General features: G+C 45.2%; 2 protein-coding genes and 1 non-coding gene across 3 annotated transcripts; 1 reads left to right on the top strand and 2 right to left on the bottom strand.

Annotated features, from left to right (window-relative positions):
* Positions 1-2,407: 2,407 nt before the first annotated feature.
* LOC117129875 lies at positions 2,408-5,947 on the top strand. Its single transcript, XM_033283094.1, has 4 exons — positions 2,408-2,430; positions 3,736-3,847; positions 3,904-4,202; positions 4,270-5,947. The coding sequence occupies exons 1-4, from the start codon at positions 2,408-2,410 to the stop codon at positions 5,945-5,947; spliced, it is 2,112 nt and encodes a 703-aa protein (XP_033138985.1).
* On the bottom strand, positions 4,277-4,383 carry LOC117129880. The gene has a single exon (XR_004453416.1). It is a non-coding gene; the product is annotated as a small nucleolar RNA R71 (small nucleolar RNA).
* A 256-nt stretch (positions 5,948-6,203) lies between the features above and the next one.
* LOC117129877 (uncharacterized mitochondrial protein AtMg00860-like) lies at positions 6,204-7,014 on the bottom strand. The gene has a single exon (XM_033283095.1). The coding sequence runs from the start codon at positions 6,961-6,963 to the stop codon at positions 6,262-6,264; it is 702 nt and encodes a 233-aa protein (XP_033138986.1). The 5' UTR covers positions 6,964-7,014; the 3' UTR covers positions 6,204-6,261.
* Positions 7,015-12,683: the final 5,669 nt, after the last annotated feature.

Here is a 12,683-nt window from a genome sequence, read left to right as displayed (position 1 = left end):
CTGTCCGTCAGCACACACAGGACATCCGTGTGTGTCCGCCAGCACACACATGACGTCCATGTGTGTCCGTGTGTGTCCGTCAGCGCACACAAGACTTCCGTGTGTGTCCGTCAGCACACACATGACGTCCGTGTGTGTCCGTCAGCGCACACTGGACGTCTGTGGCTGTCCATCAGTACACATATCAGCACGCTGGTCTTTGGACTTAGCACGCTGGCCCTTCCCGTGGACTGTTTGGGTGATTTTGGCCCACGTGGGCTGTCTGTTCAGTACACACAGGACATCCGTGGGTGTCCGCCAGCACACACAGGACGTCCGTGGCTGTCTGTGGCTGTCTGTCAGCACACACAGGACGTCCTTGGCTGTCCGTGTGTGTCCTTGTGTGTCCGTGTGTTTTTTCTTCAGCACACACAGGACGTGTGTGGCTGTCCATCAGTACACATATCAGCACGCTGGTCCGTGGACTCAGCACGCTGGTCCGTGGACTCAGCACGCTGGTCCTTGGACACAGCACGCTGGCCCTTACCGTGGAATGTTCGGGTGATTTTGGCCCACGTGGGCTGTGTGTTCAGTACACACAGGACGTTTGGGGGTGTCCGACAGCACACCCAGGACGTCCGTGTGTGTCCGTCAGCAAACACAGGACGTCTGTGGCTGTCCGTGTGTGTCTTTGTGTGTCCGTCAGCACACACAGGACGTCCGTGGCTGTCCAGCAGTACACATATCAGTACGTTGGTCCTTGGAGTCAGCACGCTGACCCTTCCCGTGGACTGTTCGGGTGATTTCGGCCCACGTGGGCTGTTTGTTCAGTACACACAGGACGTCTGTGGGTGTCCGCCAGAACATACAGGACGTTCGTGGCTGCCCGTGGCTGTCCATGTTGTCCGTGTGTGTGCGTCAACACACACAGGACGTCTGTGGCTCTCCATCAGTACACATATCAGCACGCTGGTCCTTGGACTCAGCACGCTGGCCCTTCCTGTGGACTGTTCGGGTGATTTTGGCCCACGTGGGCTGTCTGTTCAGTACACACAGGATGTCCGTGTGTGTAGGTCAGCACACACAGGACGTTCGTGTGTGTCCGTCAGAACACACAGGACGTCCGTGGCTGTCCATCAGTACACATATCCGCACGCTGGTCCTTCCCTTGGCTGTTTTTGGACAACCATAGACTGTCCGTGGGTGTCCGTGTGTTTCCGTCTGTGTCCGTCAGCACACACAGGACGTCTGTGGCTGTCCATCAGTATACATATCAGCACGTTGGTCCTTGGACTCAGCACGCTGGCCCTTCCCATGGACTGTTTGGGTTATTTTGGCCCACGTGGGCTGTATGTTCTGAACACACATGTTGTCCGTGGGTGTCCGCCAGCACACACAGGACGTCAGTGGCTGTCCGTCAGCACACAGGACGTCCATGGTTGTCCGTGTGTGTCCGTGTGTGTCCGTGGGTGTCCGCCAACACACACAGGACGTCTGTGGCTGTCCATGGTTGTCCGAGCACACACAGGAGGTCCGTGTGTGTCCGTCAGCACACACAGGACGTCCGTATGTGTCCATGTGTGTCCATGTGTGTTTGTCTGTGTCCGTCAACACACAGGACGTCCGTGGCTGTCCATCAGTACACATATCAGCACGTTGGTCCTTAGACTCAGCACGCTGGCCCTTCCCGTTGACTGTTCGGGTGATTTTGGCCCACGTGGGCTGCCTGTTCAGTACACACAGGACGTCCGTGGGTGTCCGCCAGCACACACAGGACGTCTGTGGCTGTCCATGTTTGTCCGTGTGTGTCCGTCAGCACACACAAGACGTATGTGGCTGTCCATCAGTACACATATCAGCACGCTGGCCCTTCCCGTGGACTGTTCTGGTGATTTTGGCCCACGTGGGCTGTCTGTTCAGTACACACAGGATGTCCGTGTGTGTAGGTCAGCACACACAGGACGTTCGTGTGTGTCCGTCAGAACACACAGGACGTCTGTGGCTGTCCATCAGTACACATATCCGCACGCTGGTCCTTCCCTTGGTTGATTTTGGACAACCATAGACTGTCCGTGGGTGTCCGTGTGTGTCTGTCTGTGTCCGTCAGCACACACAGGACGTCCGTGGCTGTCCATCAGTACACATATCAGCACGTAGGCCCTTGGACTCAGTTGATATCTTGCATAGTTACATTGTTTTAACCTTCTATTTCTTGCATGTTTTGATCATCTAGATTAGGAATCACGCGTTTTAGTCTCCTTTTGCATTGCATAAGTCTTTATCAGGTTTTGGAGTTTCCATTGGAGTTCTTAGAGGTACTTGGAAGCATTTGGGATCAAAAAGGGAGTGGGAAATGCTGTTTAGGCGAGCAAAGCACCAGAGCGGGGTACGGGAGCGACATGGGACACCCGCTCCAGAAGAGTCGAAGATGGCGCAACGTCTTGCACCGAGGTGATACACCCGCTCCAAGCCCAACTTCTTGTCGACGACTTTCATGATTTGGAGCGACCTCTTGGAGCGACGTCATCAACCCGCGCGCGGTTCTGGAGAGGTGAAGCAAGTGTTGCGGAGCGACCTCTTGGAGCGACGTCACGCACCCGCGCCAGATGCAGAGTGACCTCTGGAGCGACGTCATCAACCCGCACGCGGTTTTGGAGAGGTGAAGCAAGTTTTGCGGAGCGACCTATGGGAGCGACCTAGTGTACCCGCGCCGCATTTTATCTTAAGTCGAAAACTTATGTTTTATTTGGGCTTTTGAAGTGATTAATTAAGCCCATTAGGTTTTAGAAGTCACATAAATACTCTCTAAACCTAATGTTAGGATCTTATCTTGTTTTCTATCTGATCACAAAAGAACTTTTAGGTGAAAGATCCTATCTTGATCATTTTTCTCTTGTGATTGCTTGATTATCTTGATCACTAATCATGATTAGCACCAAATCATCTTTGATTCTTGGGCTCATCATGGAGAGTAGTGAGTAGTCATCTTTGGATTCATGGGTTAGGGAGATTAAGGGTAATTAAGCTAGATCTAAGGTGTTTAGGTGTAGATCAATCTTATTCCTTGCTAGTAGAGGGCTTTTAATGCAACTTTAGAGTTGGCCTCTCTAAAGTTGAGCTCTAGGCATTTCATACCCGGAAGGTGTTTGATGAAATGCCTGAACCAACTCTCCTAAGCTTTTAACATCCTTTACCAAAGGGATTTGTTGTTAAAGGTGTTAAGATGGCTAGTAGACTTGAGATTAATGATTACCTAGATAACATTCAACCAAAGGGATTTGATGCTTGAGTTATCTAGGTAAATGAGCATTCATCTAGGGATAGAGTTTGCTTAGGATTGTGTCTAGGCCTAAGGTAGATATAGATTGGTTCAAAGTTGACACCTTTAGGTTGAATCTTGATCACCCAAGATCAATTCCCATAGCCCATGAGTTCTCCCTTCTTATAAGAAAGAAAGCTTTGTCCTTTATTGCATTTTAGGCAGTAATCTAGTTTAAAAACATCTCAAAAACTGGTAGCACTTAGATTAAGCATGGTCTTGCATTCCCTTTGCTTTAGAATCACTTAGAACTGGTTTGACATCCTTTATATTACAACATTTGATTAGGAGCCTTGAAACTCCTATCATCAAATTGGCGCCGTTGCCAAATTCTAAGTTGATTGTGACATTGGGATTTAGTCATTTGCTTGAGACTAAGTCAATTTTTATTTAAATGTGTTATTGCTTCTCTTTGTTCTTCTCTCTTTGCAATTCAGGTGTATGAACACAAGGAGCAGAGGTCCAACAAACCTAGTTCCAAGAGTTAAAGACATTAAGGGTTGGGGTTTGATATGGAGAATCTGCCTCAAGATGGTTAAGCCCAAGGAGGCAATGGTCCAAGAGCTGATCCTTTTAGACCACAGCGCCAGCCACAACATCCACAGTGCCAAGCTCGTGCCATTGGAGCCTATGATCAACCTCACATTCATGGTCATAGGTTGGGAATCAGAGCATCAGCTGTGGAGAACAACAACTTCGAGATCAAGTCAGGGCTGCTCAACACTATAGAGAACAACAAGTATCATGGTCTTGCTGCTGAAGACCCTTTTGATCACTTGTACAAGTTTGATCAGTACTGTGGCTTGTCCAAGACAAATGGTGTTTCTGAAGATGTTTTCAAGCTGAAGCTATTTCCTTTTGTCTTTGGGAGACAAGGCACACCAATGGGAGAAGACTCTTCCAAGTGATACTGTCACTACTTGGGATGAGTGCAAGAGGGTTTTCCTAGATAAGTTCTTCTCTACTTCAAGGACAGCTAAGATCAGGAACGAAATCTCCGGGTTTCAACAAAAAGGTCTAAAGAGCTTCAGTGAAGCATGGGAGAGGTTCAAGGGTTATTGGTCTCAATGCCCTCATCATGGTTTCAGCAAGGAGAGCTTGCTTATCACCTTCTATAGAGGAGCCTTACCACAGTGCAGAAACAGGCTTGATACTGCCAGCAATGGTTTCTTCTTGGGGAGAACTGAAGAAGACGCAGAGGAACTGGTGGAGAACATGGCTAAGAGCGACTCAGTCTACAGCGAGGAGCATGATAGGGTCAACAGAAATGATGATCAACAAACAAAGAAAGAGATCAAGTCCTTGCAAGAGAAGATGGACTTGCTTCTTTCTAACCAAGCTAAACAAGAGCAGGTCAACTTTGTGGGTGGTCCTATTCAAGAGATTCCTCCTAAGATTAATGAGGTTGATGGTTTGGAAGGACAAGAAGAGCTGTGCTTCATCAATAACAATGGTTCTTGGTACAGGAAGGAGCCTAACTTTCAGTACAACAACTACCAGCAAAAGTCCTACTCAAACAACCAGCAAGGAGGATACCAGCAGAGGCAAAACACTCAGCAAGGGAGCTATCAGCCTATGCAAAACACCCCTCCTGGTTTCAACAATAACAACAATCAGTATACTCAAGCTCAAGGAAGTTCTTCACAAGCTCCAGCTTCAGATACAAGTGTGGATGCAATGTTCAAGAAACTTTTGGATTTTCAGGCCAAAAATGAGAAGACAATGGGTTATGAGTTCACAAAAATACACTCCAAGATTGATGGAAGCTACAATGAGCTCAACAACAAGATCCGTCATTTGGAGAATCAGTTTGCTTCAATGAACTCTCAGCCAAGTCGCCAACAAGGGGCATTACCTGGAAAGCCAGAGCAAAATCCCAAGGAGACAATGAAAGCCATCACCCTTAGGAGTGGAAAACAGCTACCACCAAGAACTCTCATTAGGGATAATGAGAAGCAAGATGGGGAGGTGGTCATCAATGTGGATGATGATGTGGTTATTATGGATGAGAAAACCAATGAGGAGATCTTGGAGAAAATAGTTGAAGCAAAAGGAAAGGGTAAAATTGGAGAAGAGAAGAAGGTGGAGAACAAGAATGAAGCTGCTACTTCATCAAAAGGAGCTCTATTCATTCCTCCTCCCTATGAACCAAAACTTCCCTTTCCCGGTAGATTCAAGAGACAACTTTTGGAGCAATACAAGGCCTTATTTGAGAAGCAAATGAGTGAAGTTCAGATTACTATGCCCATAATTGATGCCTTCATGCTAGTGCCTCAATACAGCAAGTTTCTCAAGGATGCTGTAACTAAGAAGAAGAAAGAGATGGAAGGCATGGTGGTTCTTACTCATGAGTGTAGTGCTATTATCCAAAGGCTAACCATCCCTAAGAAGCTTGAAGATCCAGGAAGCTTTACTCTACCTTGTGCCATTGGGCAATTTGCTTTTGAGAGGTGTGTATGCGATTTGGGAGCAAGTGTGAGCCTTATGCCTCTCTCCATTGCTAAAAGGCTTGGCTTTACACAATACAACAAGTGTAGACTCTCTCTTGTGCTAGCTGACCGCTCAGTGAAGATTCCCATTGGTATCCTAGAAGATCTCCCTGTTATGGTTGGAAATTGTGAGATTCCTACAGATTTTGTGGTGTTGTGAATGTTAAGGAAGGGAAGATTGATCGTCACCTTGGAAAGGGAAACATTCTTCACTTTGACATCAAGGAGGTGATGAAGAAGCCTATTACTCAAAGCCAAGCATTCTACATTGAGGAGATGGAGGTTTTAGCTGATGAACTTCTAGAGGAGTTGGCACTTGAAGACTCTCTACAACATGCCTTAACAATTGAGAGAGAGGTCCAAATGGTTGAGAACAAGGAAAGTGATGCTTATGTGAAGATGCTGGACTCTCACACGGAGATTAGTGATGAAGAACAGAATGAGGAGCTTTCATATGAGGATCACCATGTTTGCTCAGCTACTCAACAAGAGAACCTCCAAGAGGATGATTGGAGTGAACTCAAAGCACCAAAAGTGGAGCTTAAACCTCTTCCCCATGGTGTAAGGTATGCTTTCCTTGGCCCTAATGAGACTTACCCTGTCATAGTGAGTAGTGAGCTTAATGAAGATGAATTGTCTAAACTTTTGACCAAGAACAGCTCCTACAGCATAGTCACTAGCATCACACATGATCTCAAAGGGGAGATCCCAATCTGGTGGCTGCACAATGGGGGCACTAACCAGCTTCTCCTTCAACATCTTGAAGGCTTGTAGACATTCCCAATCAAAAACGAATGCAGCCTCCTTGCATAGAAGCTTAGTCATTGGCCTTGCTATCATCGAGAAGTCTTGGATGAATCTTCTATAGAATCCAGCATGACCAAGGAAGCTTCTAATATCTTTAACTGTCTTTGGTGCAGCTAACCCAACCATCACTTCAATCTTGGCCTTGTCTACCTCAATCCCCCTCTCTGAAATCTTGTGTCCAAGCACAATCCCTTCCTTTACCATGAAGTGACACTTCTCCCAGTTCAGCACAAGGTTGGTCTCTTCACATCTCTTGAGGACCCTGCTAAGATTTGACAAACAAGCAGAAAACGAAGATCCGTAGACAGAGAAATCATCCATAAACACCTCCACAACATCTTCTATAAGATCAGAGAAAATAGACATCATGCATCTTTAGAAAGTGGCTGGAGCATTACATAGCCCAAATGGCATCCTTCGATAAGCAAAGGTACCATAGGGGCATGTGAAAGTCGTTTTCTCTTGATCATTTGGATGTATGGGGATTTGGAAGAACCCTGAATACCCATCAAGAAAACAATAATAGGGATGATTTGCAAGTCTCTCAAGCATTTGATCAATGAATGGCAATGGAAAATGATCCTTTCTAGATGCTTTGTTAAGTTTTCGATAATCTATGCACATCCTATGTCCTGTTATTGTTCTTGTTGGTATTAGTTCATCCTTATCATTTTTAACCACAGTCATTCCTCCCTTCTTTGGGACAACATGCACAGGAGACACCCATTTGCTATCCGAAATAGGATAGATGACTCCTACATCTAAGAGTTTTAGAATCTCTTTCTTAACAACATCTTTCAAGTTGGGGTTCAACCTTCTTTGATGTTCTATAGAAGTCATAGATTCATCCTCTAGATGTATCCTATGCATGCATAAAGAAGGTGATAGCCCTTTAATATCATCTAGTGAGTAGCCTATTGCCTTTCTATACTTTTTAAGTTCATTCAAAAGTTTAGACAATTCATCTTCATTAAGCTCAACTTACCCTGTCATAGTGAGTAGTGAGCTTAATGAAGATGAATTGACTAAACTTTTGAATGAACTTAAAAAGTATAGAAAGGCAATAGGCTACTCACTAGATGATATTAAAGGGCTATCACCTTCTTTATACATGCATAGGATACATCTAGAGGATGAATCTATGACTTCTATAGAACATCAAAGACGGTTGAACCCCAACTTGAAAGATGTTGTTAAGAAAGAGATTCTAAAACTCTTAGATGCAGGAGTCATCTATCCTATTTCGGATAGCAAATGGGTCTCCTGTGCATGTTGTCCCAAAGAAGGGAGGAATGACTGTGGTTAAAAATGATAAGGATGAACTAATACCAACAAGAACAATAACAGGACATAGGATGTGCATAGATTATCGAAAACTTAACAAAGCATCTAGAAAGGATCATTTTCCATTGCCATTCATTGATCAAATGCTTGAGAGACTTGCAAATCATCCCTATTATTGTTTTCTTGATGGGTATTCAGGGTTCTTCCAAATCCCCATACATCCAAATGATCAAGAGAAAACGACTTTCACATGCCCCTATGGTACCTTTGCTTATCGAAGGATGCCATTTGGGCTATGTAATGCTCCAGCCACTTTCCAAAGATGCATGATGTCTATTTTCTCTGATCTTATAGAGGATGTTGTGGAGGTGTTTATGGATGATTTCTCTGTCTACGGATCTTCGTTTTCTGCTTGTTTGTCAAATCTTAGCAGGGTCCTCAAGAGATGTGAAGAGACCAACCTTGTGCTGAACTGGGAGAAGTGTCACTTCATGGTAAAGGAAGGGATTGTGCTTGGACACAAGATTTCAGAGAGGGGGATTGAGGTAGACAAGGCCAAGATTGAAGTGATGGTTGGGTTAGCTGCACCAAAGACAGTTAAAGATATTAGAAGCTTCCTTGGTCATGCTGGATTCTATAGAAGATTCATCCAAGACTTCTTGATGATAGCTAGACCAATGACTAAGCTTCTATGCAAGGAGGCTGCATTCGTTTTTGATTGGGAATGTCTACAATTCTTCAAGATGTTGAAGGAGAAGCTGGTTAGTGCCCCCATTGTGCAGCCACCAGATTGGGATCTCCCCTTTGAGATCATGTGTGATGCTAGTGACTATGCTGTAGGAGCTGTTCTTGGTCAAAAGAAAGACAAGAAGACTCATGTGATCTACTATGCGAGTAAAACTCTTGATGAAGCCCAAATGAAGTATACTACAACTGAGAAGGAGTTGCTAGCCATTGTCTACGCCTTTGAGAAGTTCAGAAGCTACTTAGTTGGGTCAAAGGTCATAGTCTACACTGATCATGCTGCATTGAGACACCTCATGGCCAAGAAGGATGCTAAGCCAAGGCTGTTGAGGTGGATCTTGCTGCTACAAGAGTTTGACCTTGAGATTAGAGACAATTCAGGAGTTGAGAATGGTATAGCTGATCACTTGTCTAGACTGAAGATTGAGAGTGGGATCCCTATTGATGAAGGGCTTCCAGAAGAACAAATCATGGCAATTGGAGCAGTGGTAGCAGTTTGTGAAACTGTAAAGAAGCTTGAAGAGGTGAAGGCAACTGAAGAGAAAGGACCTTGGTATGCTGATTTGGTGAACTACTTAGCTTGTGGAAGAGAGCCACTTGATCTTGAGGGATATGCCAAGAAGAAGTTCTACAAAGATGTGAAGAGATACTATTGGGATGAACCTTACCTCTACATCCTTTGTAGGGATCAAATCTATAGAAGAGCAGTAGCTGATGAAGAAGTAGAAGGGATCCTCACACACTGTCATGGGTCATCCAATGGAGGACACTTTGCAACTTTCAAGACTGTCTCAAAGGTGTTACAAGCTGGGTTTTGGTGGCCTCATATGTTTAAAGACACTCAAGACTTTGTCTCTAGGTGTGATTCATGCCAAAGGAGAGGAAACATCACCAAAAGAAATGAGATGCCTCAAACCCCAATTCTAGAAGTGGAGGTGTTTGATGTGTGGGGTATTGACTTCATGAGTCCATTCCCATCATCTTTTGGCAACAAATACATCCTTGTAACTGTTGACTATGTCTCTAAGTGGGTAGAAGCTGTGGCAAGTCCCACCAATGATTCTAAAGTGGTGATCAAAATGTTCAAAAGCACCATCTTTCCAAGGTTTGGAGTTCCAAGAGCTGTCATCAGTGATGGAGGTTCTCACTTCATCAACAAGCTGTTTGAAAGTCTTCTCAAGAAGAATGGTGTGAAACATAAGGTTGCAACTCCCTACCATCCTCAGACAAGTGGTCAAGTTGAGATCTCCAACAGAGAAATCAAGTCTATTATGGAGAAAACAGTGGGGACTACAAGGAAAGATTGGTCCATCAAGTTAGATGATGCACTATGGGCTTATAGGACTGCTTACAAGACTCCATTAGGAACCACACCTTTCAACCTTGTGTATGGGAAGGCTTACCATCTACGGGTTGAACTTGAGTACAAGGCATTGTGGGCTGTTAAGTTGCTGAACTTTGACATCAAGAGTGCCAAGGAGAAGAGACTTCTCCAACTCAATGAACTGGAGGAGATCCGACTTGATGCTTTTGAGAACTCAAGGATTTACAAGGAGAAAACCAAAGCTTTTCATGACAAGAAGATCTTGAAGAGAGAGTTCAGTGCTGGAGATCAAGTGCTTCTCTACAACTCTAGACTGAAGTTGTTCCCCGGGAAGCTCAAGTCAAGATGGTCCGGTCCTTTCAAGATCAAGGAAGTTAAGCCATATGGAGCAATTGTGTTATGGAACAAGAATGGTGGAGACTTTACAGTCAATGGACAGAGGGTTAAGCTCTACATGGGAGCCACAACAGAAGAGGAAAGAACTTCGGTTCCACTCTCCGACCCCATCCCCGCCTAGCCAAAAAGAAAGGAAGTCAAGCTAGAGACTTAAAACAAGCTCACTTGGGAGGAAGTCCCATGTCTACCCTTGTGCATACTTCACTAGGACTCTTTCCAAAAAAAAAAAAAAAAAAAAAAAAAAGAGTGGGCTCAGCGCGGGGTGATGCAGCGGGGTCAGGAGGTCCCGCCACGACTTGAGTTTCGGAAGATGGTTTGGCGCGGGGTGTGACCGCGGGGTCTTAAGCTCGCGCGTCATTTTGAGGAACAGACACAAATTCTGGGAGCGGGGTGTGGCCGCGAGGTGCCGTCGTCGCTCCACGTCACCCAGGTATGATTTCTTACCCGAAACCCGACAACCCGACCCATACCCGACGCCCCGACCCGACCTAAAACTAACCCAACCCCGCTCCCGTTTCTCTCTCTCTCATTTTCTTCTCTTCCTCCCCAAACACAAACACACTCTCTCAATTCTCCCAACTCTAAAAACCCCATAACTCACTCAAATCTTCCCCAAATCAACCCATTCTTGTTTCTAAATCCAAGCCTTCGCCCCTGTAGTCTATTTTCTTGAATCAATTCATCTTTTCATTCTAATCCAAGCAAGGTATGGTGATTTAAAGATGAATTTCGTGGGTTCATGAACCCTAGAAATTCAAACTCAAATTTAGCTTGGTTTCTTGCTTGATTCTTGAGAATTTGGCTAGGGAAAGCTTATATATCATGTTGAGTTGCTAATTTCATGGTAGAAGTGAGTTGAATCCGAAATTGAAAAGCTAGGGTTCTTGAGAATTGGGAATTTTCGAAATTGTCCACATTGGGGTTGAATATTGTTTGGCATGCAGTGTTTGGACGTTTTGGACTGTGCTAGCTTTGCTTAGACCTGATTATTCATTGTCACTCATCTCTTGTGCTTCTTGCTAATACTCTACCAAGATTTGAATTATATAGGTACAATAGCAAAGACAAACAAGACAGACATGGAGGCTAAGAAGGCAGCAGCTGCAAAACGCGAATTCGAACTAAGGGGAAAACCTCTAGAACCTGCTGAGCCAAGCCAAGAAGGAGTAGAGAGAACATCTAGGCAACGAGTTCTGGATGCAAGGAAGGCAGCAGAAAATGAGAAAAGAGCAGGCAAGGCTGTGGCATCTTCTTCTAGAGATGAGGAAAGGAAGAGCCAGCTCCACCAAAGAAAGCCAAGATGTCCAAAGGGAAAGGGATAGCTGTTGAAAAGGACAGAAGTAAGACACCAACAGTTGAAGAGCTACACCATCACTTGGCAAAAGGTGTTTCTTGGGTTCCAACACGCTTTGCTGATCCCAAGATGATGGAAGAGCTAGGAATCGAAGACGATGTTAGGACAATGCTGCAGCACATGAAAATGGAGAGTTTCTATTCTGTGGCCTATCCTACTTATGAAGAACTCTCTTCTCAGTTCCTTGCAACTCTTGAAGCATCTTTCTATGAGGCTAACCATGTGAGACATGGATGGGGCAAAATCAAATTTAAGGTCAATGGAAAGAACTATTTCATGGGTTTCAAGGAAATTGGAGCAATGATGGGGCTTGAGGACAATGAAGATCAAGCCCTCCCAAGGTTCAAGAAGCTTCCTACTGGTGTTTGGAGAGTGATAAGTGGAAATATGCATGCTACTGGTCATGACAAGAACTCAGCCATCAGACATCCCGCAGTGCGTTATCTCCACAGGATACTTGTCCACACGCTCTACCCTCGCAAGGAAGCAGGGACAGTCAATGAAGAAGAGCTGCGCCTACTCTACCGGGCTGTTAAAGTCACACCGGAACAGCTTGAGGAGTTTGAGGAGACTGATAAGATGAAGTTTCCTACAACTAACATCTTCGAACGCTTTGGAATGGTTGGTCTCTTTGTAGAACGTCTCATGTACTACAAAGATTGGGTTTCGACTACAGCAGATTCATCGCCTCAGCTTGGAATTGGTGGTATGATAACTCCACTGCTGATAGCAAATTGTGTGAACTTGGGGGATGATCCCAAAGGACCAGCATTCATTGGTGGAAGGTATAAGGAGAAAGTTGTCTACACATACTTCCGCAAGGGGAAGATGGCTAAGTTGCTGCTCCCGAATAGAGAGCTCACAAACATAGAGAGGCCGGGGATCATCCACTTCGACATAGATGAATCAGAGCTCTTTAGACCCCATGGCCCTATAGATCATGTGACTGTTACTAAGAGAAGGAGAGGTGGAGCGAGAGGTCATGTA

The sequence above is a fragment of the Brassica rapa genome, unplaced genomic scaffold (assembly GCF_000309985.2).
Source record: "Brassica rapa cultivar Chiifu-401-42 unplaced genomic scaffold, CAAS_Brap_v3.01 Scaffold0217, whole genome shotgun sequence".
Classification (NCBI taxonomy): domain Eukaryota; kingdom Viridiplantae; phylum Streptophyta; class Magnoliopsida; order Brassicales; family Brassicaceae; genus Brassica; species Brassica rapa.
Note: the sequence above shows the minus strand (reverse complement) of the source record. Positions and strands in the feature narration are given on the sequence as shown.